The 25,026-nt window shown below is 38.1% G+C and overlaps 1 protein-coding gene across 3 annotated transcripts in view; it reads left to right on the top strand.

Annotated features, from left to right (window-relative positions):
- Positions 1-25,026, top strand: part of zyx (zyxin) — a 40,598-nt gene that overhangs the window by 3,385 nt on the left and 12,187 nt on the right. Inside the window, exons 1-4 of one of the 3 annotated variants that reach the window (XM_055209610.2) lie at positions 6,935-7,208; positions 18,903-19,128; positions 20,889-21,130; positions 24,926-25,021. In XM_055209610.2, the coding sequence (XP_055065585.2) occupies positions 18,909-19,128; positions 20,889-21,130; positions 24,926-25,021 (558 nt within the window). In that variant the 5' untranslated portion in view covers positions 6,935-7,208; positions 18,903-18,908. Of the gene's footprint in view, positions 1-6,934; positions 7,209-7,829; positions 8,219-18,902; positions 19,129-20,888; positions 21,131-24,925; positions 25,022-25,026 lie in introns of those variants that run through there. The other 2 variants (XM_055209608.2, XM_055209611.2) reach the window with 2 other exon arrangements.

Here is a 25,026-nt window from a genome sequence, read left to right on the forward strand (position 1 = left end):
CCAGACTCTGCCACATGACAAGCAGATGTATAACTGTGAACATCACTTAATGAGGGCAGGTTGCAGAATACACACAGGGTGGTCATTACCTCAATGCAGAGTGTGGCTATGCAATGAATGATCTTACTTGGATCTTTGCACAAATGTGGTTAGGTAATGAGACTGGGATTATTATGACCACCTGACACCTCACACCTCACACACACACACACACACACACACACACACACACACACACACACACACACACACCTTAGTGAGAAATAATGCACGGCTCTGAACCCTATAACCTCAATTCTGTTCTTTCCGGCACACGTGTACATGCACCAAAAATGCTTAAATCAAGAGGCATCTGGATCAATACATGTTTAGTATTCTGTTGTCTTATTGTGGGCTCTCTCCAAAAGTGCCCATCCAATTCTAATTATGATTTAATATACACTCCAGGGCTGTGATTTATGCCTAGTGGTGGGCTATCTGAACCACACACAGCACACAGCTGTGTGGATTACATATCCTTTTGAAGCATGATGTGTGCTTTGTATTTAAACAGATGTGATTAGCATGATTGTGTATGTCATGCAAATGTAAACATGCATGTATATAGACAAATCTGCAGACACACGGATAGTAAAGATGAAATCTTTGTGCATCCCTGCCATTTGGACTCATTACCTGTATATGAGTCCAAGACACTCCCATTATTCATACTCATCATCAGGCGCGGAGCTATGGGCGGGCCTGGGCGGGCCTGGGCCCGCCCAGATTGACAGCTGGCCCGCCCAATCAGAAATGTAAAAAATACTACTCTGTATAGTTAGACATGTATACCACTTTATGTGGTGTAATTTATATATTGCATGTTATGTTAATAACAGTAAAATTATAAGTAAGCCTGATAACTATTTAAAAACTATTAAAGCAGTTGAATGTTGCGTTATAATGAAATATTCCAAAGCAACTTTCAGCCATGATCACTTTGAGAACTTTTTTTGCAAGCAAGTAGAAAAAGTATTTTGAATAACAACACGTTATAAATATGTGCTGCGCGCTTTCCTCTCAATAACATAAACACACAACAAATATGACGGCGGGGTAAAAAATAGAAAGAAAACATCTGATCTATAGTGATGTTGTTTGATATAGCGATATAGCAGCACTATAAGTCACGCCACGTTTATTGCTACACTTTATACAATATAGCCTATTGCTTTTAAGCAACAAATAGCCTATCATAACAACCTATAAGCCTACTGTGTAATTGAGACATTCATTTAAGAAATGCATTAAAGCAGAAAGACGTAGGCTGCGGAAATATAGTGGGTTCACTTCAATCCACACCACACAGACGTTCTTGGTTTGCTTCCTATTTATTAAATCGAGGCAATTGTTTGATCAAACATTGATTAATATTAAGATACAATTTATACAAAACGAAATTCACTTTAAAGAGAGTCTTTCTACAAAACAAACCTCGCAAAATCGCTTGCCCGACGTCCATTACGGGCAATGGCGAATTCCTGTCGGGCTAAAAAAAATGATGCGCCTTGGCCGTCGGGCGGAGGAAAATATATTGTAATGTGTTTGCATTCTCTCAGATTTAGTTAGGTAATTATGTTGTATGTAATTCGGCGTCATCTTGTTAGCCATTACTATCCTCACTAACAAGTGAAACTGCCAAGAATTGAAGTGAAAGCATTAAATCCATTATTCCTTTCGTTCACGTCTGATATGCGCGCTCCTCGGCTCCGCTCTTCACGAGTAGGCTTGCTCTTGTGCTCATCAAAAAGTATATTAAATGTTTATTTTTTTGTCATTTCGTTTAACCCCAGAGTCTAACATTATTCTAGCAATTTCCTTTTTCTTTCTTTATTTAGTAAGTTAACTTAAATATGTGAGAACGAAAATATATTTTTAGTGATTTGCATGAAAATAATATGATGTTAGAAGCTTCATTTTAAGCATTTAGTAGCCGTATTTATTTAAACACTTTAATAGGTTATTTAAAAAAGTATAAGGTTTTTTTGGGATCATTTATATTTCCTGTCACTGTGTGCAGGTTCTTTTTTGTAGGCTATGAGAGCCCAATATTTTTTTTTACCAAAAAGGCTTAATAAATGTCACGTTGCATTACAATTTAAAGTATCAATAATGTCAAAAATGTGACGTGCAGTTCGGGTGTGTGTGTATGCTGTTTAAATTAGTGTTCTGAGGTTTTGACGAATTTTATAGACTTGTTATAGTTTCTTATTCAAAAGTGACACCCATAGATTCAGGCCCACCCGGACTTAATCCATGCCCACCCATATGTCACGTTCTGCATCCGCCACTGCTCATCATTAGGATTCAAAGACAAGCACCAATAAGTCCTCTCTGTCTCTTTTGCTGTTTTTAAACCTTTTAAATTCGTGTCTCCGTGTCCCATCCCTCCTCTATAATTTAGACGTTCCCTCAGTCTTCAGGTTAACCTACATTCCCTTCCTTTTTGCCTAGACTCTCGTTTATCATCATCATCATCATCACTTTTCCCACATCCATCCATAATACTCCACCTAAAAGACTTTTAAGCTCTCCATCATGTGATTTACATGTATATCCGCAATAAATAAACACCAACCACCCCACCAGAAAAAACTTGACATCTTTCTTTACCTTTTCTCCTATGCTTAAGTTTAAGCTGAAATTGTATGCTGGCATCTAGTGGACAATGGTAGACCTGCAATGTGATTTTCAGACAATATTTCTCAAGTTCATTTTGACATTTCTGAATAAATCTCTTCTGCCAATGGATGTGTTTTAGGTGGTTGCCACCGGTAAGGTAATCTGAATGGTTTTAGCTCATCGCGGCCCAAATTTGATGACCCCACCCAATTTTCTATGCTATTCTGGTCCCCATTTGGCTTGGTTCCCTAAATGCAAATCTTAAAGTAACAGCACACATCTTTTCAACAAAAATGCTTAGGATTCGATTATGGACATTGAGAAACATGTTAACGCTTATGAGCAATCCAGTCCAAAATCTCATAATCTAATTGTGCGATTAAAAGTTTGATTTCAGTAGATTTCACGTTAATTTCATGATCTTACTCAGTCAATATTAAAGATATCAAGGTTATATTTTCACATTATGTAGGATGATATTATGTAGAAACTGGGGTTTAGCTGGGTTTACACAGGCAAGGTCACATATTAAGCAAGCACTAGTAATGTGTGAATTTTGATGTGTTCCTGAGTAAATGTACATGCTTTTTTATGAATGGAGGATGCATGAATGTGTTTGCCATGTACATGTTTATGCATGAATGTGTTTGCCATGTTTATGCATAAATGTGCGATGCACATTTCTTGGAGGGAACACAAACATCCTTGCACGAGAGAAAGCAAAAAGAGCTGAAAACGAGAAGTAATATGACTCTCTTTGTGTCCAGTAAATTGGGCTGAGTATGTGTCACTGAATGTGCATGTTAAAGTTGAGTTAGCCGAGACGTACGGTGCGGTACACGCACACTATGAGTCATAGTTTCGTGATAATTGTTCCATGCTAAGTCTTGGCGGAGCTCCAGGCTCGACTCTGATGCCAAAAGGTCTCTTTCTGTGCAAAGTCATCTTTAAACCCACTAGGCTATATTGCCGAGTGAATGTACCTCTTCAAGCCTTATAAACTGCAGTCATTTGGCAGCCTCAAGGGCTTATACTATTACTTTACTGTCATTACCCACCAAGCATCCACCACACGGAATGCTGGTTGGGATCTGGATCCTTACTGTATTTAATGACAGCTTTTTCCATAGTAACAATATTCGGTTGTTGTTTTGGAGTGCTGATTTTGAATGACGGCCATATGTTCCCCTGACAGTTCGCTTAGCGTGTGTGCTAAATGAGAGACTGCGGTGGAGAGTCGTGCAGTCGGAGTGAACAGCAGATATTTTCCAGGCCACTGTGTGAAAAAAGAAAAAAAACATAATGCACCTGAATCATTAATAGGCCTCAGGAGGATAAAGATTGTTGGTGCGAGGGAGGGAAGGAGAGATGGTAGAGAGAATGAGAGAAAAAGAGAGTTGAAAACTACCAGATGTGCAGGATGGGTGGAATTACAGTACCTTCCTGCATACGAGTTAAAGTACAGTTACATCCTTACATGAATGTTATTTTTAAATAAACATTGAGTAAATAAGGCAAATCCCTTGTTAAAATGATCAGCATCATCAGCATATGTTATGTTTTGGGTGCTGGTGCGCAGTAGCAGATGCTGGTGACCCCACTGGGCTTCTCAAGTAGAACACCCCAAAATAAAAACAAACCTTGATCTTATTCTGGATTTAGGGTTCCCACGGGTCCTTGAAATCCTTGAAAGTTTGTGAATCTGGGGGGGATTCAAGGCCCTGGGAAGTTTTTAAAAATCTACATACATAGATACAGGTCATTGAAAGTGCTTGAATCTATTTTATGCAATAAGTTTTCTGGGAAAAAATCAATATAATTCCCTGTGTAGTGTAGAAAAATATCATAAAAATTCTAGACTTTTTAAGCACAGATGCTAAACTGTTCACTTTAAATGCTTATATCTTCTGTATGCGAATGTTGATTCATACCAAAATGCTTTGACACATGAAATGTCTCAGGTTACGTATGTAACTGTTGTTCCCTGAAAAGGGAACGAGACGCTGCATCTCCCTTGCCATACTTCCTGCGTCCCTGTAACGCCGTCTTCGGCAATATTTCAGATAGCGATATACTTCCTGGCTCCTGCGTCACCCTATCTTTGTCGTTAAGCCTCACCATTGGTTGAATTTGATATACACATTCAGACGCACCCCTGGAGGCTTCCCCAAAGTGTAACCGCAATGACGCAGCGTCTTGTTCCCTCGAAAGGGAACTGTAACAATGTATCTTAAAAGGTAACATGATGTAACCTTGCTCTCACTTGAAATGTGTCCCCACATTTAGTCCTTGAATTTGAGGGTATTGGAAAGTCCTTGAAAGGTCCATGAATTTGAAGTTACCTAAGGTGTGGGAACCCTGTGGATTTGACGTCACGTCATTTGACGTTTGGTTTATGAGACACATGAGAATTTATGACCCTTGATGTCAATAAACTAAATCATAAAAGTCAGTGGAGAAAATTATGACGTAAATTTGAGACCATTAAATCATTAAACAAAACGCTTCGGAAAATTGTGAATTTTGCTTTACATTTGTATTGACTACTTTTGTGCTACTTATAAGTCTTATTTTGGAGCTTATTTGTTCAAATGAATGTAAAACATTTTAAAGGGACAGTTTAACAACCCTCATGTTGTTACAAACCTATATACATTTCTTTGTTCTGCTGAACACAAATGAAGATATTTTGAAGAATCTTTGTAAACAAGCAGTTCTGGGGCACCATTGACTTCCATAGTATTGTTTATTTCTACTATGGAAGTGAATGGGGCTCACAAACGGTTTCTTTACAAACATTTTTTTATATGTCTTCTTTTGTATTCATCAGAATAAAGAAATTTATAGGTTTGTAACAACATGAGGTGAGTAAATAATGACAAAATTGTCATCTTTGGGTGAACCATCCCTTTAAAGGTGCAGTGTGTAAATTTTAGCAGTTTCTAGTGGTGAGGTTGCGAATTGCAACCAATAGCTCAGTTCACTGCTCACCCCTTGCTTTTGAAACACATAGAGAAGCTACGGTAACCACCAACGGACAAACATTTCATCTTCGGAGACAACTAAGTAAAAAAAGTTTGTCCGTTAAGAGCTTCGGTAGAAACATTGTGGCACAAAATGGCGACTTTCATGTAAGGGGACCCTCGGTATGTAGATAAAACATCTAATTCTTTGGTAATAAAAACATAACGGTTCATTATAAAGGGTCTTTACACCCCTGATAATATAGTTTGTATAATATTTAGCATTTCTGTCAAGAGATCCTTCTCAAAAAATTACACACTGCACCTTTAAAATTCGGTTTTTATGTTGCACTGAAAAAGATGTAAGTTTATGGGTTTGGAATGACAAAAAGGTGCGGTTTTCCAGACAGGGATCAGTCCTAGACTAAAATAAATGTAAGAGCTGTCCAAACTGATAACATCTTGCACTGACATATCTTACACAGTGCCCTTTGTTTTGCCTCAAAATGCCCACCAGTATTGTTTTTAGTAAGGCATGTTTGTTATAACTATATTTCATAATTAAACTAAGGCCTTGTCTTGGCTTAAACTAATCCCTGTCTGGGAAACCACCCCAAAGTGGTTTAAATAATGGCATAATATTATTTTTGGGTTAGCGAATCCAAAATTTCATGAGAAAGACCTTGCTGGTTCACCATTATTTTTGCTTGTAAACTGCATAGCTGTGCTGGTTTACCAGTTAGATCATCACCAAACATGAAAATTCTTTCTGGTCTGAGTTGTTTTTCTTTTTAGCAAGGTTAAGCCTAGAACAAGAACATGAACATCTCATGTATTTTGTGTTCTCAGAAACGAAATTGTTAATGCCTTTCAGATGACCCTATTTGTTTCGAATTAAGTTAAAACCTGCGGTGGAAAATAGTATGGGCAGCAAAATAGAGGTTGACCACTGCTATTTAAAGTTAACTTGACTTTGGAAGTGTTTCGAGCGAGGTTTTGGTGTCAGTTAGATTGCAGCATTGAGCACGGCGTGTTTCTCTTCTTTCTTTTCTTCTGTGTACCGCCAACCAGTCCTGGGTCTGTATCTAATCAACCCCCAACCTCCTGTATCTCTCCCTCTTTTTCTCTTTCTCTCCGGCTGTCTTTCTCAATCACTTACTCACCCACTCTGCCCTTACAAGGAAAGGCAGGCAGGGCTGATGTCATAGAATAAAGAATGTTTGAAGAATCCAAAGGGGGCGAGAGAATGGGGGTGAGAAGGAGAAAAAGAGAGAGAGAGGTTCATAATAGACAGGACCTGTGCGAAAGTCAAGCGAGACAGAACTTGTTTGGAGGGAGAGATGTAGGGGGAGGACTCAACAGCTGTGCATCTGAGACAGCAGAAAAATTATCATACAGAAAACTGATTTGCACGGCCTACAGAGAGAGAGAGAGAGAGAGAGAGAGAGAGAGAGAGAGAGAGAGAGAGAGAGAGAGAGAGAGAGAGAGAGAGAGAGAGAGAGAGAGAGAGAGAGAAACACACAAATAAGCAAATAAGTGGGAAGAGGGAAACAGAGAAAAAGTGAGAGAGATACAAGCAGAAAGGTAAGACGAAGCTGTTTTCTATAGAACTAGGCACCTACAGGTATAGGATATTTGAGGAAAAAAAAAAAAAATATATATATATATATATATATAGATATAGATATAGATATAGATATATAGATAGATAGATCACTGTGCAGTGGCTTTCATTTATATCTGTGTTGTATAATAATAATAATTTGGGGCAATTCATTTGTATTGGACATTTTACTTTTATTATTTATTTTATAACTGTTTATTTTTCACATTCAGAATTTTTTGCATGTACATTGTCTATACAAAATTTTGCTCTTTATATTTTGTTGAAAAGTCTTTACTAAATTTAATGTCCATTTCCACTTTATAGTAGCCTGACGTTGTCATTCTCAATTCTAGTCAGAATTTGATCTTCCCCGTTTTTCAAATCGTGGTGGGCGGGGCTAAGATCGGCTGGCACCCAGGCTAACTTTATAGTGTAACAACCTGCACCCACAGAAATGACAACTCTTTTTTGTTTGACTTTTAAGATTTCATTGCAGTGTATGAAGAAAAAAAATACCCCCCTGGGAAATGTGTTAGCGTGTGACAACTAGCCACAATTATCTTGATATAAATGTCTCTTCGTGAACCATTTGGGAATTGCGTAAGGCCTTTTTCTTCGCATAATTCTTGGAGTTGACAGCATGTAGATTGTTATCAGCAGTGTAGTCATCATTGGCCACGGATTGTCCCGCCTCCAGCGGTTAGGAGAATGCGGAAGTTGAAACCGGAAGTGTGTGTCTAGAGTCAGTACATTAGGAAAAAGTTCATGCGGATAGGGATCAGATTCAGTGGTGAGCAAGAGCAGGAGAACAATTTCAACAGAATGATGCCTAAAGCCAAGACAGCATCATAACGCGATTTACATTAAAAGAGAAGAAGCGTTAAAGAAGAAGGTTTATCAATAATATCGCAGGGACTACTAAAATAAATAAAAAATCGATTTGGTTGCTGGCATAACGTTATCTGCACGTCTCCCGAAGTAACGAGTGGTAAGTGAATTTATTTGGTATCTTTTTATATATAACATAAATCTAATGCCAGCGCTTTGCCACACAGAAATAGCGGTATACTTTTCTGTCGATGCCACAAGCCGTGTTTGATCACATTGTATGTGTAGTGTTGTATAATGTGACTGGGTATCATTCATAGGTTGGTTGTGTGGCTTTAACTGCTTTGGGCTGTGAAGATGTTTCATAGTGTGTCTATAGATACATTTTCAGATTTAAGATATTTGTCACATAACTGTGTATTTAATTGGTGTGAAGTGAGAGGGGTGGGGCATTAATTGTGTTTACCAGGAACGTGTATTATGGTAATAAAATCAGTAAACGTTTCCTAATATCCATTCGTGTTTAGATTCTGAGGTGGACAACATAATAAGAAATGGTTGTCTTCGGTTAACTTTTTTATTACGTTCAAGGGGAGTTTTATCTCTCGTGTCACTAGGTTTCCAGTCAGATATCCATATAAGGTGAAAGCAACATGTTTTAGCTTGCAATGGGCATGATAAGCGAACACCAGGAACAACTTTACAAATGTAAAACCTTTCAATGGCAGTTTACTGTAGAGTGGGAAATGTTATGAATGAATGTAGGATTACTTTGGGTGGAGTCCCTAAGGATGACAATGGGGGTCGCTGGTCTTGACTTTAGGCGACGTCAGTGTGATTTTTCCATAATGTTAGAGATTTTGCCTGGAGTGAAATGCATAACCTTATCTTATTGTAAAGCGATTTTTTTACTAAGTATGTAATTTTCAACGCTCAACACAACGTTATGGAAGTAGATGGCATTATATATACATAGGATAGCAGCTCCGATTTGATGAGTTGCCGTAGAAGCGTTTGTAAAATGCAGAAATGTGCCGCTGATTCTTTTATGCTAATGAGTCAAGTTGCTGCGTTGCTTGGCAACCGCAAACAGAGCATATTTGCATAATTGCTTGCTAAATGGCATTTGCTTTGAAATTATTTTTAAAATAATAATCACAAATTTTATTAAACATTAGTCATATTGCTGTTCAAACCGTGGTAAATTATTGTAATGCGTCCACCTTCTTTCGCTTATTCCTTTAGACAAAAAGGTGTTGATTTAAGAAGTCACTTTATGACCCAGATTTTTTTACCTTTCTCCAATTATGACGCAATTATGCTATCAATGTGGTTTGTATTCATACCAACAAGGGCTGCGTCCATAAGCTTAGGCAGCTCACTTGTTGCCTCGAGCTCGACCAGGCTCGAACAATCACATTTCCCGTGCACACTCATTGAATTGTGGGACATTGAAACAGCGAAGGATACATGTATGCAGTCTTGAAAAATCGACCTGATGAAGGTGTTTCAGGATACAAGAAGTAAAGCAAATATTGGATTTGGACGTGCTTTGGCCCTTGATGCCTTCCTATATTGGAATGCTGCCTAAGGCAAGGCCTGTCAGATACTGCGCATGCGCAAACAATCGGCAGGTACTCTACCAAAGAACATGCAAGTCTATACAAAACCCCTCCCCTAGATGATGTCATTCTTTAAGGGTTGACGATTGGCTCTTTTTTCCGGAAGGTGGGAATTTTTTTGCTAGAGTGACCATATTGACCGTTGCGATCTCGCCCATTCGTAGCTATAGCAGTGACGCATCTTGGATAAAATGTCTTTGATACCAAGCATAACCCAGACAATGTGGACGTGTCATGTGTTTTTCAAGTTTGCTCCTCTAAAACAACTTTTGACAAGTGAACTGTCACTATACCATAACACAGCGGCCCAACAAACTTGTTGTACTTTTGTACTTTTTGTTGGGCTGGGTTTGGGAAAGGAAATTACTCGCATATTAGTCATTGTTCATCATCACTGATGTCATAGGTGACAAGACCTTTGAAACTCACAACAAACTGTGGTGTTGGACAGTGATTTGCTCATCAAAGAGTAGTTGACAGTTTCATAGAAATAAAGCTACAACTTATCCTAACCTGTGTTGTCATGGTACCAAAATTTCAGTAGTTGGTACAAACACCATTAACGCTTTACAGTTACAATTGACCAATCTCGGTACCACAGCAAATGAAGTTGAGTACGTAATGTTTTTAGTCTACCACATTGATTACAGCAATAGATAAGATGATAAGATAACACAAGCTAGTTTCACTGTTTTAAGATATGCGGAACACAGCATGCTGAGGAGGAGATCAGCTGGTTATAGCTGCTGTAAATGCAGCAAGAACAGAATATTCACACGTTCACTGATGTAAACATTTTTAGTAAAGGAAATCTACAGTATTAGTTAATGCCGTTAAAGGTAATTGATTTGCGTGAGTACTGCGGCACGCAAGCAAATTAACATAACATTATCGTAAGTGTGAACATCCTTTAAAACAAAAAGATTCTCACATAGACGGCTGTACAAGTACATTTATACAATGGTCCTTGCATAGTTAAAAATTCTTTTCTACATTTGTTTCTTGCAGCAACCCTGAGACATGTTCGAGCTAAGATGAGGTCATCTCTAGAAGAAGCCAGAAAACCGCAGTGTAAAATATTAGCAGATTATAGCCATAGGAAACCACAGAGGAACTGTGACAAATTTCTTTTGTTTTAGGGCTGCGTGTTTGACTTTTGATAAAGGGCTGTCTACCTATCGGCAGTCTCAACACCATATAAATTTCTCTCTGTAATTTCTACATATCCCATTTTTTGTTTCCTCTTGTGTGTGTCTGTGTGTATAGACAATGTAATGTCAGGGAATTTGCATGTCTCATAGTGATCTCCAGATAGTTTTTCCCAAAACAAACCACAGTATCTATCAAGGCTGCATTGTAGGCTGCGTGGAGCCAGAGTATTAAGGGTGTGTTCACAATCGGCAGGTTTGGGTTGATTAAAACAACTCTGGTGTAAAATACATGTTATAAAAGCTGACCAATCAGGTTTCGACCTTATCGTTATGCATTTCGTTCAATGTTAAAAATCGAGTGCAAATGCTAAGTGAACTTAGATTAAATGTCTCTTTTTTTTTTGGTCCGGACCGAAGGAATCAGAAGAACCAAACTAAAAACACTCTTCAGCTTCAGTTTTCATTTCACCTATACACATAAAAAACAGTCAGACTTATACCTTACAGTCATTTTGATGAAGTGCTGAAATGCAGACACATGAGTAAGGCCATTGGAATCTTTATATTGCAGCTGTTTCTCTTTATACACACACACACGCGCGCGCACACACACACAAGTGATGTGTCAAGTGATGGCTTGATCAGAACCAATTTTTTTGCTGGAGCTTTACTAGTGGTTAAGTCACTTTGTTTTCCCTGATCATTTTTTAGGTCGGTTTGAATTGCCTACTTTACAATTTTTTGTATTGGCTATCTTGAAGATAGTCTAGCAATGTACCCAAACTATTTTTTACCCAAACATCATGGTTGCTGTGTATGACGACAAAACACGCAAAGATAACCTGCAGCTGGTGACCTCAATGTAGAGAAAACGCTCTCATTTAGAACTAGAGGAAACCACTGTGTGAAAATCCTGTGAGGTGGATGGATTATCTTGGTAAAGGAGAAGTGCTCACTAAAGCCGGGTACACACCACAAGCTTTTGGGCCACAAGCAAATGTAAAAGTAAAAGCTTATGACAATTTGATCATCTTCGTGGTTGAACCGATTATCTTATCAGATTTTCCCGTGGTGTGCGGTGTGTTAAGAGCGTCTGAATTTGCTCAAAAGCACATGGGGGCTGCTCCGATCGCAAATCATTCAACATGTTGAGTATTTACAATCAGAAATCTTGTTTTTTGTCTGAAACCCCAAGGACAAATGCATACTGTAGATTGTCACATAAAACGAAACAATACCCAATCAAAAAGCGAGCTGATGAAAGATGAAACCATAACAACTACATGGCCCAGTGGGCACAGTCCAAAGTGAGATGAACACAGGGTTCCCACAAGTCCTTGAAATCCTTAAGAGTATGTGAATCTGGGGGGAAAAATTCAAGGCTCTGGGAAGTTTTTGAAAATATACATACATAGATACAGGTCATTGAAGTGCTTGAATTTATTTTATGCAACAAGTTTTCTGGAAAAAAATCCATATTATTCTCTGTGTAGTGTAGGATAATATCATACAAATTCGAGACTTTTTAAGCACACGTGCTAAACTGTTCGCTTTAAATGCTTATATCTTCTGTATGCGAATGTTGATTCATACCAAAATGCTTTATGTTTGACACATGAAAACGTCTCGGGTTACATATGCAACTGTTGTTCCTTGAGAAGGGAACAAGACGCTGCATCTCCCTTGCCATACTTTCTGCGTCCCTGTAACGCAGTCTTTGGCAATATTTCAGATAGCAATATACTTCCTGCCCCTTGTCTTTGTCGTTAAGCCTCATCATTGGTTGAATTTGATATACACATTCAGACGCACTTACCCCTGGAGGCGTCCCCAAAGTGTTACCGCAGTGACGCAGCACGAGTTCCATCAAAAGGGAACTGTAACAATGTATCCTAAAAGGTACTAGAGATCGACCGATATATCTGTTTTCCGATATTTTCCCCGATATTTTAGCATTTTCCGATGATCGGACATCGGGTTTGTAATATCGGATTGACCGATAAACGAGAGAATTGAGAATTGCGCGCTGGACGCATCTGAGGAGAGGAGCTCACAGCAGCAGCAGCGTGCACAGCAGATATGACGGCGGAGTGACGCGACTTCATTAAAAGGACTTTGAGTATACTTACTCTGCATCTGAGGCATTTATAACACATCTTATTTGTGCATTAATGTATGTTATGTTAAATAAGTTGATATATTAAAAGCAATGTATGCAGTTTGTCCAAGAATAGAGACGAACTCACAAAATCACGTGCTGTTCACTTACCGGGGTTGAAGGCTGAAGCTTTTAACAAGATTTACACTAAGTTATATTACAATTTACCAGATAAACATTATTTTGCTAAAATATCTATATAAATGTCTGTGGATATGAATTAATTATTTATTACCTCCGCAAGCGGTCAAAGTTTGATACAGTTAATGCGTGAGTAAATGCATAGATAACAGCGCTGTCAACAGCCATTTCATAAGATATAACAACAAAATATGAATTATTCTGACATCAAATAACATTACCAGTTAAGAAATTCAGTGATATATAAGCCGTTTTGTTTGTAACTTTCCTGAATGTAGTATTTCAGTCAGTGATATTATTTGTAAAACCTCTTTGCCAACTACTTGTTGGACTGCTGAAGGCTACATCATGTTGCTGGTCAAAACAACCATATTATTCCAAAAAAGGCACTTAATCCACCTGTTTTACTCTATAAACTATGTATAACAAGCAGCCAACTCCGCTATAGTTTTCTCTCTCTCCCGCTGCCAACCGCTGCCGAACTTTGGATCAGTCCATTTCTGACGAAATGATAGGGGTGTTTGGAATGGTCCATGTATTGGGAATATTGTTTCTACATTATTCATTAAATTAATATTATTCTTCACTCTTTTAGACCCCTCTATTTATGACTTTGTATGCAAAGAGGGAGTGATTATGATTATTATTATAAGGGTTTGTTCAGTTCAGTAGTGTAGTAGTAATTATTATGTCAAAAACAGAAGTATAACAGTAAATAAAAATCGGTTTAGCATATCGGTTATCGGGCACATAAGCATCCAAATATTTGTTATTGGCATCGGTTTAAAAAAATGAGTATCGGTCGATCTCTAAAAGGTACCATGATGTAACATTGCTCTCACTTAAAATGTGTCCCCACATTTAGTCCTTGAATTTGAAGGTATTGGACCTGGAAAGTCCTTGAAAGGTCCTTGAATTTGAAGTTAACTAAGGTCGGATCCCTGTTGACATTAGAAATGTAAAAAAGCAATCCATTGTATTAATTAAATTTCTTTATGCCCATTGTTCGCCATGTTTACTGTGAAGTCACGTTTGGCTGCGAAACTCGCGTTGTTTGTAATCCCCATACACTATAGGAACAAACGTGTTAAATAATTGATTTTTTTATCATGTTTGTGGTTTCTCACATTTTGAAAAGTAGATTAGGTTTAAAAAAAATCTTTTGGTGAACACAGATTAAGACAGATTTGTGAACAATATTCGAGAGAAATATGCCTTTTGTGTACATAGAAAAACTCTTAGATCTTTGTGTTCAGCTCATGAAAAATTGGGGCAAAAACAAGTGTGCTTTTAATGTATAATATGTGACGAAGATCAGGAAATGAACCAGAAAATACACATGTGACGAAGTCGAAAGAGCTCCAAGTCACGCCCACCGATTATGTCATTATGTTCAACCAATGGCAGTTAGAATGGGTTTCGTAGCTGGTACAATCATTGCCTGATACTTCTAACTGGTAGATTGTTCGAACCAACAAAACTTGAAAATGTTTTTGTGATGACCAGTTTTTTTTCTCTCGAAATGACACTTATTCGTTCTTTGTTTTGCTTTAAGTATGCCAAGGCCTTAGGGTACACTTTTTTCTGTACTGAGTAAGAATCAGAGATCAGATAAGGAGCTGCAAAAATTATTTTTTTTAATGTAAGGGTTTGTGGCTTGTCTTGTGTGAATATTTCATTGGTGCATGCACCTCTGCATTATTAAACTGAACCAGAAGAAAAAGGTGAAGAATTTGCACTTTACATGTGGCTGCCTCTCAACTAAAAATAGTCTTAAACCCCTCTCTTAGTCTCTCTTTTTGCCCTAAATTTTGTGCTTCCACGTATGTTCCCCAGAATCCATTAAGATCTCTTGAGATATGAAAATGGTTCACATCAAAGCATCTGTAACCATCAGAAAAACATCTTAAATCAGCCATGAATCAGGACAGAATGGATCTGTGCCTCACGCCAGGTGATTTAAGATATTTTAGCAATGTTTGTGAGCACCAGACCTCTTTCGTTCATGCCAGAACTTGAAACCTGTGGTTGTGGTTTAGTAGGAACTCAAATGCTAAACAATCCATAATCACCCCCCTCATTAAAAATCATTTACCAGTAAGTTTAGACTGAGGGTGGGTGGTTTGAGAATATATATACAATGTGACCCGTGTTATTTCTACAAGTTAAAACAGGAAATAACTAATAATTTATATTTTCATTTTTCAGATGTTACCTTTTGCTCCCCACAAGCTGTTACTGAACATATGTTTTTGTTATTCTAGCCTGATCCCCCTATTATGGCCTGTCAAATCATGTCATGGTTTGTTAAAGATACAGAGCCATTTTCCTTGCATTATAAAGAATCTTTCAAGAGGCAACAATTGAAGGAGTAAGCTGATTGGCTAGGACAGGGCAGGCTGAGTCTGGTGTCTTGAAAGTGTTTGCCTTCATTCGTAATTCATACTTATTAAAGTAAATGTTTAAGGGTTTACTGGTTGTGTTACAAAAAACACAGAGAAGAAACAGCATGACTTAGTCACAAGGTCAAATGAGACCCGGCTCAGCTGCAGAAGCAGGACATGGGGAATGAGGTAATGTCAGCTCAAATGGCAAACATGCTTAAGGTAAATATTTGGGCATAACTCATGCCACCAGAGCACTCCTGTGGTATATCACATCCACATGTCTTAAAGCACTTGAACTGCGTCTACTTCAGCTCACTTGACTGTATACACCAAAGCCTCATAAGGAGAAAACCACAGGTTGACCTCAGCCATGTTAACCTCAGCTTGGAGAGCTCACTCTTGCATGCATACATGTATAAAACAGAAATAACAGTTTGCAAAAAGAAGACTGTGTATCTCTGTGTGCTTTTCACCATCTGTGTCTGAAAAATAGTGGGGTTTTATTGGTGAGATTTACGTGAGAAAGAAAACTCAATTTCTGAAGTTCGAATAGTGCTGTATGGGCACTTGGATAGTCAGTTGCTCATCTACTGCAGTGTTGGGGGGGCAGGGTTAATGGTATTTCATGCTTTTTGACTTACTAGGCCTGTCACGATAACAAATTTTGCTAGACGATCAATTGTCTCAGAATTTGTCGCGATAGACGATAATATTGTTGCTCCGGGACCGTTATAATTATGCAGGTACACCTTTTCAAAGATTTATAAACTTTGTTATAAACAATATGTAATACTGGAACTGGAAGATATTTTAAATATCCACAAGAAATGAACAAAATAACCGAATGATTGTGTTTTAGGTGCATATGCATGTTTGTTGTGTTGCCGCTTTTAAGTGCTACGGTTTTCAGTCCCTCCAGAAAAACGCGATTATGCACTATATCGTGCGATCGCACAATCAGCCAAAGTCCGCATATTTATGCGGGGCTGCATTTTTTTCCAAATACGACGCACTTTCGCCGCATTAATTACATATTTACGCGCACAAAATATGCGGGGCTTGCATGATTTCATAATCTCCGCATTTTTGTAGCAACAAGTCACATATATATTAGCAGAAAGTTAAAAAATGTTGCATTTACTTCCCAAAAGCACAGCCGTGTCCTCTATTGCCATGGGAACATTATGAAGTGACGTGATTATGTGACGTGAACATCATTGCAGCTTTTGCAAGTTCCGCAATTTTCGCAAATTCCCGCAATTCCATCGCATAAATTGCATAAATATCCCGCATATTCCATCGCATTTTTTAAGAAAACGTGCCGCAAAATCGAGGATTTTTGCCCGCAACAATCACAAAAAAACTCTGCGTTTTTCTGGAAGGACTGCGTTTTACCACAAATGCGACAAACCGACTCGTTCAGGTTTAGTGGTTCCCCTCGGCCATTAGGTTTATATCCGAAATACTCCCACACTGCAGCTGTAGCGTTTGGTTTTAAAACTTTGCTGTTTACACTTGGTATTAAGTGGTATTATGTGTTTTCATCGATCGGATCACAAGTGGACGAGAGATGCATATCACGTTTACACCTGGTATTTGAATCCGTCTCTTTTGTCCACTTTCGATCGCTTCTGTCCTGAATACTATGAGGTTGTGGTCTGTCGAGATGGTGGGCGAGTCTCTCGACTGTCATTTAAATGCCAGCGGGAGTAATGATGAGTTTATATGGACGCAAACTAATATTATGTCGGAGTCCGCTGCTTGTGTTGTAAGTAAACATGCTGCACACTGTTTTGTACTTGTATATGTTAGAGCTTTCTCTGAATTTTCAGCGCAATTGATGAAATAGGATCGTGCAACTTCAGGGCTCCAGACTAATTTTTTTCACTAGGAGCACAGTGGCCCCCAACTGAAAATTTTTAGGGGCGCAACCAGAAAATTTAGGGGCACACACCGTAAATCAACATGCTAACCAAATAATCACATTTCTACTAATTTCCACTGTATTACTAATACATACTTTGATAATAGATGCAGAAACTGTGCTGTTTCCAATTCAGTGTCACATCACAAAAAAAGGTCAAATTTAGTTGTCGCACAAATTTAGTCGTCGCACAAGTACTGCCATCTGCTGGTATGGAAAGTTATCCCATGCAGGCACAGAATGGATGCGCTGCATGGCCGCCCTCCGTATGGTCTGCCAGGGCAACTTTGAACCCAGGCGCAGCCAGCGTGGGAGCATCGTGAGCAGACGTCACAGTCTGTGCAATTTTGTTGGCATCGGCTATCTTTAGGCTTGTAGTTGAAACCATTATCTGGATCTGAAACAAAGTGTGGATATGAAACTAGTCAAATTAGATAACAATAAAGGTACCTGAGATTATATTAGGGAAGTAAAGTACAGGGTTTTCCCAGCTCAGTGCTATACTACTGCACACATACATGTGTACCTGGCTCAACAACACAGTTCTAAAATTTTAAAGTGAAATGAAAATAGTCTTTGCACCTTATTCAAGGATTTCCTTGGTTTACCTCAGGAAAGAGATGTAAGAAATGCTGGGGGGGCTTCAACCCAATGTTGGCTCATAAAGGGACGAGCCCAGCCGTTGGGTTAAATTAATCCAGAAAATGTTTATACTTGACCTAATATTGGGTTAAAACAACCTAGAATTGTGGGTTTAAATAATTAGGTTTAAACAAAGCATAGGTTAAATTACAACCCAATGGGTTGGGCTTGTCTCTTTTTGACCCAACGCTGGGTTGAAAATAACCCAGCATTTTTAAAGTGTACAGTTATATAGATCACATTGAATGTTCTGTCTATGGTACATGTAGTTTAAAGAAGGTTTAAAGCTGTAAGATCTGTTTTAAAACATAGGAACAAGCTTATTCATTGTGATGTATTTACTTCCCTGTAGTTACAGTAAAACTAAGTGGAACAGACTATAACCATCTGTTTAACATCCCATTAAAGTATCTGAACTTATTAACTTGTGTTCCTGCTAAACGTGTTCCTGACAACTTCACAAACATTGATCAATTTCCTGGTCATGTTCAGCCCTTTTAAAAACTTATGATATGTGGTTGAGGTCTTTGAAATGCTACCCAGATGTTTAACTAACTTGCGTACAGATGGACTGCTCTCTAAAGGATCAGTTTAACACTGACAAAACTGATTCAGGCACCAAGCTACACATCACTGACAAAATGTTAAGATTTTCCATATGCTGTCTGCCAAACTATGCAGCCTAGATCACTCCCAGTGGTCTTGAATTACAATTTCTTGTTTGCATTAAAAATGCTGCTGTGGTTAAAGTAATCTGATTCTGTAATTTTTCGTCTTTATTTGCTCATAAATGACATGTTTTCCCTACATCACTTTCAGATCAAGATGGCTGACTCCAGCAGCAGCAAACCCTTTATGGTAACCTCCTCGGTTTCCCTCAAAGTCACCGCACCTTCTTTCTACAACCAACCCAAAAAGTTTGCGTCTGTCACTCCTCCACGCCCCAAAGGACAGGCGACTCAATCGCAACCCTCGTCGTTTATAAGCACTGGTGTAATTGGACGAGTTGGAGAGATGCCCCCACCCCCTTCAACTATTTGTGAAGGTGAGACTATTTTCTTGAAAGCGGATGTAATGCTGCAACTACAGTTACAAATACACGGACAACCTCCAAATTCTCCATGCAGGACAAAAAACTCAGGAAACTACATTTACATGAGTGGTTTAGTATTTTTTTTCTGCTTTGGTGGTATGCTTAATCAGTGCAATTGTATTTTTTATATTGCGACTTAAATTAACTTTTTCCCCGCCAGCCTTTTTTTAAAGTTGCCAGCCAGCGCCAGCATTTTTTGTGATTTTCATAAAAGTTTAATATCTTCCAGAAAATGTTTATTTCTTTAAACATACAATATATCAAATGAAAGAACAGATCCTCTGCTTTTAAAAAAAAGATCTTACCTTCATTTGTTCTCTTTTAATCACCTTTCAAATATGGGTAGGTTTCTTCAAAAATACCAAATTTTTAGCAAAAAAAGACTTTTGATAGAGATCAGATTCAGAGCAATCCTCAAACATAAACAGAGTTTGAAATGTTTGCCCTGAGGGAATATTTCCGCATTTTATAAGTAGGGTAAGAGGGGAAATACGAATTGCCGGAAAAACTTGTCATTGGCAGGGAAAGAGTTAAAGGGTCGATTAATTTAGGCCGATACCGATTATTACAGATCAGATATGTCTTGTGTAAAAAAGAAAATGAATGCTAAAATTAAGAATCACAAGGGCTCAGACAAAAAATATTTTATCAGCAAATCGGTTTTGAAAATGACTAGAGCTGCAAAATGATTAATCGTGACTAATCGTTTGCAGAATAAAAGTTTTTGTAATAAATATAAATAATAAATACACACAGTAGTATATATTTAAGAAATATTTGTGTACACGTGTATATACATTTTAATATGTGTATGTAATTTATAGTATATATAATTATAAATTAAAAAAATCTTAATTTTACATGCATATATACATAATTATACACACACACATATGATGTAAACAAAAACTTTTATTTTGCAAAGGATTTAGTTAAAAATGATCCCAATCCCTAAAATCCCTAAAAATGACTGATACCCATACAAATTTCTAATATTGGTGCTGATAATTGGTCGACCCCTTACTTTTGAAACAACCTGTGAACATTTAACAGTTATTAATAGCCAAAAACACCTTAGGAATAAGGATTTTCACTAAAACAGCTAGTTAGCGTTTTACTTTATTTCATTTCATTCCATTTCATCACATCACAACATCACAGGATGTTGCTGTTATTATGAGCTCTGTGTGAAAGATAATGCTACCTGTTTTTAGATCTTTGTTTGTCTTTGCAATTAAAGTTACAATGCATTGTTGTAATAGTCTCAGTTCAGGGTAACATTGCAACACAAATGCTTGGCAACAGACTGCATTTGGAGAAATGATAGAGAAACACAAGAGAAAACAAGAAACCACTTGTGATTTAATGTTGAAAGAGTTTTATAGGGCGTATGCTGCTGGATCTGGATTATACTTTCTTAGCTTTGTTCTTTCTTAATACACTATGTCTTAATTCACTAATGCACTATGTGACACATTCAATAGTATTAAAAAAGGTATTTTTCACAGAAACAATATGTGTGAATAAATGTACAGTAAGGGCAGAAGTGATGCTATTATGCATTGGGTAAGTTTAGATTTAAATTTAACTTCATTGTCATTGTGCAAAGTACAGAGCCACTGCAGTAAGTGAAAAACGAAGCACAAAGCAGTACATGTTGTTCATTTTTTATTGTTGCACGTGTAATAAAATTCACCACCTCTGTTCGTTAGATTTCCCGCCCCCTCCTCCTCCTCCACTGGATGATGCCGATCTCCCAGCCCCTCCTCCAGAATTACAGAACGCACCCCCTGCTCATGATGTCCCTGCGTTCCCAGCCCCACCCCCAGTTGCAGACGACCTGCCCCTTCCTGCACCTCCTGAGGAGTTTACCTCTGTACCTTCTGCCCCGTTCCCTCCTCCCCCACCTCCTCCTCCTCCTCTCCCTGAGACTGGCGCAGGTTTCGCCTCACAGGTAAGTCTCCATACGTTGGATTTCAATTTAGATTGATTTAGTCTTTGCACTTTAGGGATTGTTCCATTAAAAAATAAAGTTCATATTGTTTAAAACTCGTATGACTTTCTTTCTTTACATTCTTCAGAGTGCTGTTTATTATAGTGGGCACTGGGGCTGTCAATTTAGAGAAATGGCCAAATATGCAGCTTAAAAGTGCAAAATATTCCAAATCCTCTGAAGCCATTTGATAACTTTGTTTAGACCAAAATGTTGAAATATTTTACTCCTGTTCAGTGAAAAATGTATTAAAGAGGACATTTTTCAAGTTTAAGTGCTATAATTGGGTCCTCAGTGCTTCTATCCTAGAAAATATGAAAAAGATCAACCCAGTAACTAAGTTTTGGTAAACCATTCTCTGCAAGCATGTGAAAAAATAGGTCATTGAAATTTTGCTCCCCTTGTGATGTTAGAAGGGGATTATACCACCCCTTAATCTGCACTATCCAATCACAGCACTGCCATTTAATGCAGAGATTAGCTCATTTGCATTTAATGGGACACACTCAAAACACACATTTTTGCTCAAACCTACAAAGTGTCAATTTTAACATGCTATAATAAATTATCTATATGGTATTTTGAGCTAAAACATCACATATGTACTCTGGGGACACCAAAGATTTATTTGACATTTTAAAAAAAGTCTTGTGACATGTCCCCTTTAAAGTTCAGCCGGTTCCTTACACATATTTATCAAGTGATATCAGAAGACTTGGAAACTAGCACATCCTCTGCATGGACTTATGTGGTGCTTTATTTCAACCCCAGTTTCTATTAAGAAACAGCATTCTAGACATTTTTATTTATATTTTATTTTTAGCTTCACAGAAGAAAGTCATATAGGTATTTTTTACAATATCAATGGGTGAGTAAATAATGAACTTTTTTTTTTTTAATACTGACCCCAATTTCATCCCCGCATTAGTGCTTTTTCTAATTCCTTTCTGACACTTTATGGGCGGATACGGCTTTGGAGCATTTTGAAGTATTATGTAAATTGTGGGAATAGGACATATAAGGAATAAGAGAAAATCTTTTTGGAGTAGTTTGCAGCAGTAAACGCTGGTCCTAAGAGAACTAGATGTGTGTGTGTGTGTGTGTGTGCTGACTCCTGAGATGTCCATATAAGCTCTGGCTCTATTTATGGATGTTATTGCGGTACGGGCGACGTAATTGGGCTGCATCATCACTCTTACGGGGCCTTGTTCAATCAAACAGACACACAGACAGATAATACTGTAAGCAAAGATAGAGATATTACAAACTTTATTCAGTTGCTATGAATCTTCTCCAAATGTTATTTTAAGATGCACAATTGCTCTTGCGTTACCGCAGTCAAGATAGTGGAGATGACCTTGTATTTCATCAGCTCGGATGTATTTCATTTTAGTTAATGACTTGATTTATGTCTAAAATACTTGTCATGAGCCTTGTGACATTAAGACAGACATCAACAGAGGCAGAATTGTCTGTTTTTAGTACTTTTTTCACACGGACAGCTACCCTTGACTGCGGCACCACAAGAGCAATAGTTCACTGAAATATGAACCGAATATCTCATAATTTACTCACCCATATGACATCCCAGATGTATATAGCTTCCTTTCTTCTCTTAAAGGGATAGTTCACCCAAAAGTGAAAATTCTGTCATTTTCTCACTCTCATGTTGTTACTTACTACTGCCTGCACCACTGAAGTTGTTGTATTCTGCCCGTCTACTTGCCGAGTTCAGACTACATGATTTTCAAAGAAGTCGGGTCACAGATAATTTTACACTGCATGACTATCTGGGGTAGCGTTCAGTCGCACAATAGATCGGCGACAGGGGGTTTCACACTGCATGACTTTACTATAGGAAGAATAAACAACGCTAGGTCACGCGCGCCAGACCAGAGTTCTCACGTGGGATATTGGGATCATAACTCCCCGAACTTCGAGCTGCCCTGTACAGTATGTTGCTCTCTCATTGGCTGTAGGTCATCGCTGATGTTCAGTTAGAACATATTTCAGACGACGTGATTTTGAATCGCCAGATAGGTTCAGATATCTTGCATGTCAGATATCTCATGAGTGTCGGCGACACGTCTGCGGTTCTCTCAGACCACGTCATTGTTTGATTGTCACTCGTGTGCATGAGTACCAATTTGCCTGTGATTTGGGGCATTTGTCAGCAATTTCTCAAAACCTGTTGGCGAGCAAAATCAGGGCTAAAATCGCGCAGTCTGAACTCGACATTACAAGACATTGATGGGTGGAGCTAGCATAAATGGCGTTAAGGGGCACTATTTGCACTTAGTGTAAATAAACACTCCGTTTCTTATATAGGGCTAAACATGGCAAAGCTCTTAAAAGCACTTTACAAAAGTAATTCATTGGGTCTCCAGTGGGATGATAATAATATGTATCGTTTGGAGTGAAATGATACATTTGTGGAAGAAGACTATATTTTAAGCTTATTTAGTAATTGATACATTGCGTATCCATGGCAACATGCAGATCAGTGCACTAAGTTCAGATATGTTGGAAAAGTCCAATTTCACCAATAATGCGATTATTTCCAATATTTATAGTAAGGACTTTATCGAAGATGTTTACATGATTGGAGCTAATCTCTTCACTCCTGTTTACATGCAGTTTTTATTTTCTGATTATTCACTAATGATCGTGCTTATTATATTTACATATCTTAATGTAGAGCAAAAATAATGAACTCTCCACAGTTTAAATTTACTTGCGTAAAATGAAAAACACGTTCTTATGGACATATTTTATTATTCGTGCCGTGATGAAGACAGAAATATTATGACGCTAATAATGTAACGTTTTGGACGCTGGTGATGCGTTAATCTCGTGATCACTTGTTCTTTTGTGAATCGTGTCTAGTTGTTGTGTGTGTAGTCATGCAAAAATCAATGAGTAACCAATTAGTAAGTTAAAGGCGGAGTCCACGATGTTTGAAAAACGCTTTGGAAAAGGAGACAGGCCGACTACCAAAACACACTTATAGCCAATCAGCAGTAAGGAGCGTGTCTACTAACCGACATCCTTGCCGGGTTGCGTATGTGTGGGGCGGGTCTATCAACCGAAGGTCCAATTTCTATTGGGGTAGGGGCGTGTTTGTTTAGGTGATTTCAAATATATTAACATTGGCTTTCAAACATCGTGGACTCTGCCTTTAAGGGTGAACTTCCATATTTGGGTGAAGTATTCCTTTTAAGTGTTGCCTCAGGTTTTTTGTCATCATGCTTCATGAATCAGTCAATGAAAGGTACACCAGTGTTGAACAAGATTTAAATTAATTACAATTTTAATCACTTTAGTCCTGAAGATCAGATTTGAAAACCTCAAAAAGTCTCATTTTCTTTCGTGTTAAAGAATAAGGTCCATTAAGTAAGCATGTTTCTACTTTAATTCAGGGCTTATTGCTGTTAAACACTGCTGTGATTTGTATTTCCACGTCTCTATATTTTTAAGGTTTAGTTCCCTTTCATTGTGTATTCAGACGCACAACCTTTTTATTTTCTCCTGTAATTTGATTATCACTTCATTTGGTCTTTATAGTCCTGAGGCGCTTCTTAAAAAGCACATTTTCCTATGTCCTCATTTATATCTGTTTTACAGTCCTTTTATTTTCTTTTTCACACCTTCTGTTATTGCATCCATTCGTATTCAAGCGTTCTTGCTCTCTCTCACACCATCTGAGTCTCTTCTCCTAAACCACACCCTTAACAATCTCATGTTCTCTGTTTGTAGAGGCTGATGGAGAAACAGACGAGTTTTGACAGGCAGCTGGGCTCTTTAACAAGTATGTTATCAGAGATGGAGACCAGTGGACCTTTTAACCCAAAGGTAAA

This window comes from Misgurnus anguillicaudatus, chromosome 10 (genome assembly GCF_027580225.2).
Source record: "Misgurnus anguillicaudatus chromosome 10, ASM2758022v2, whole genome shotgun sequence".
Taxonomy (NCBI): Eukaryota; Metazoa; Chordata; class Actinopteri; order Cypriniformes; family Cobitidae; genus Misgurnus; species Misgurnus anguillicaudatus.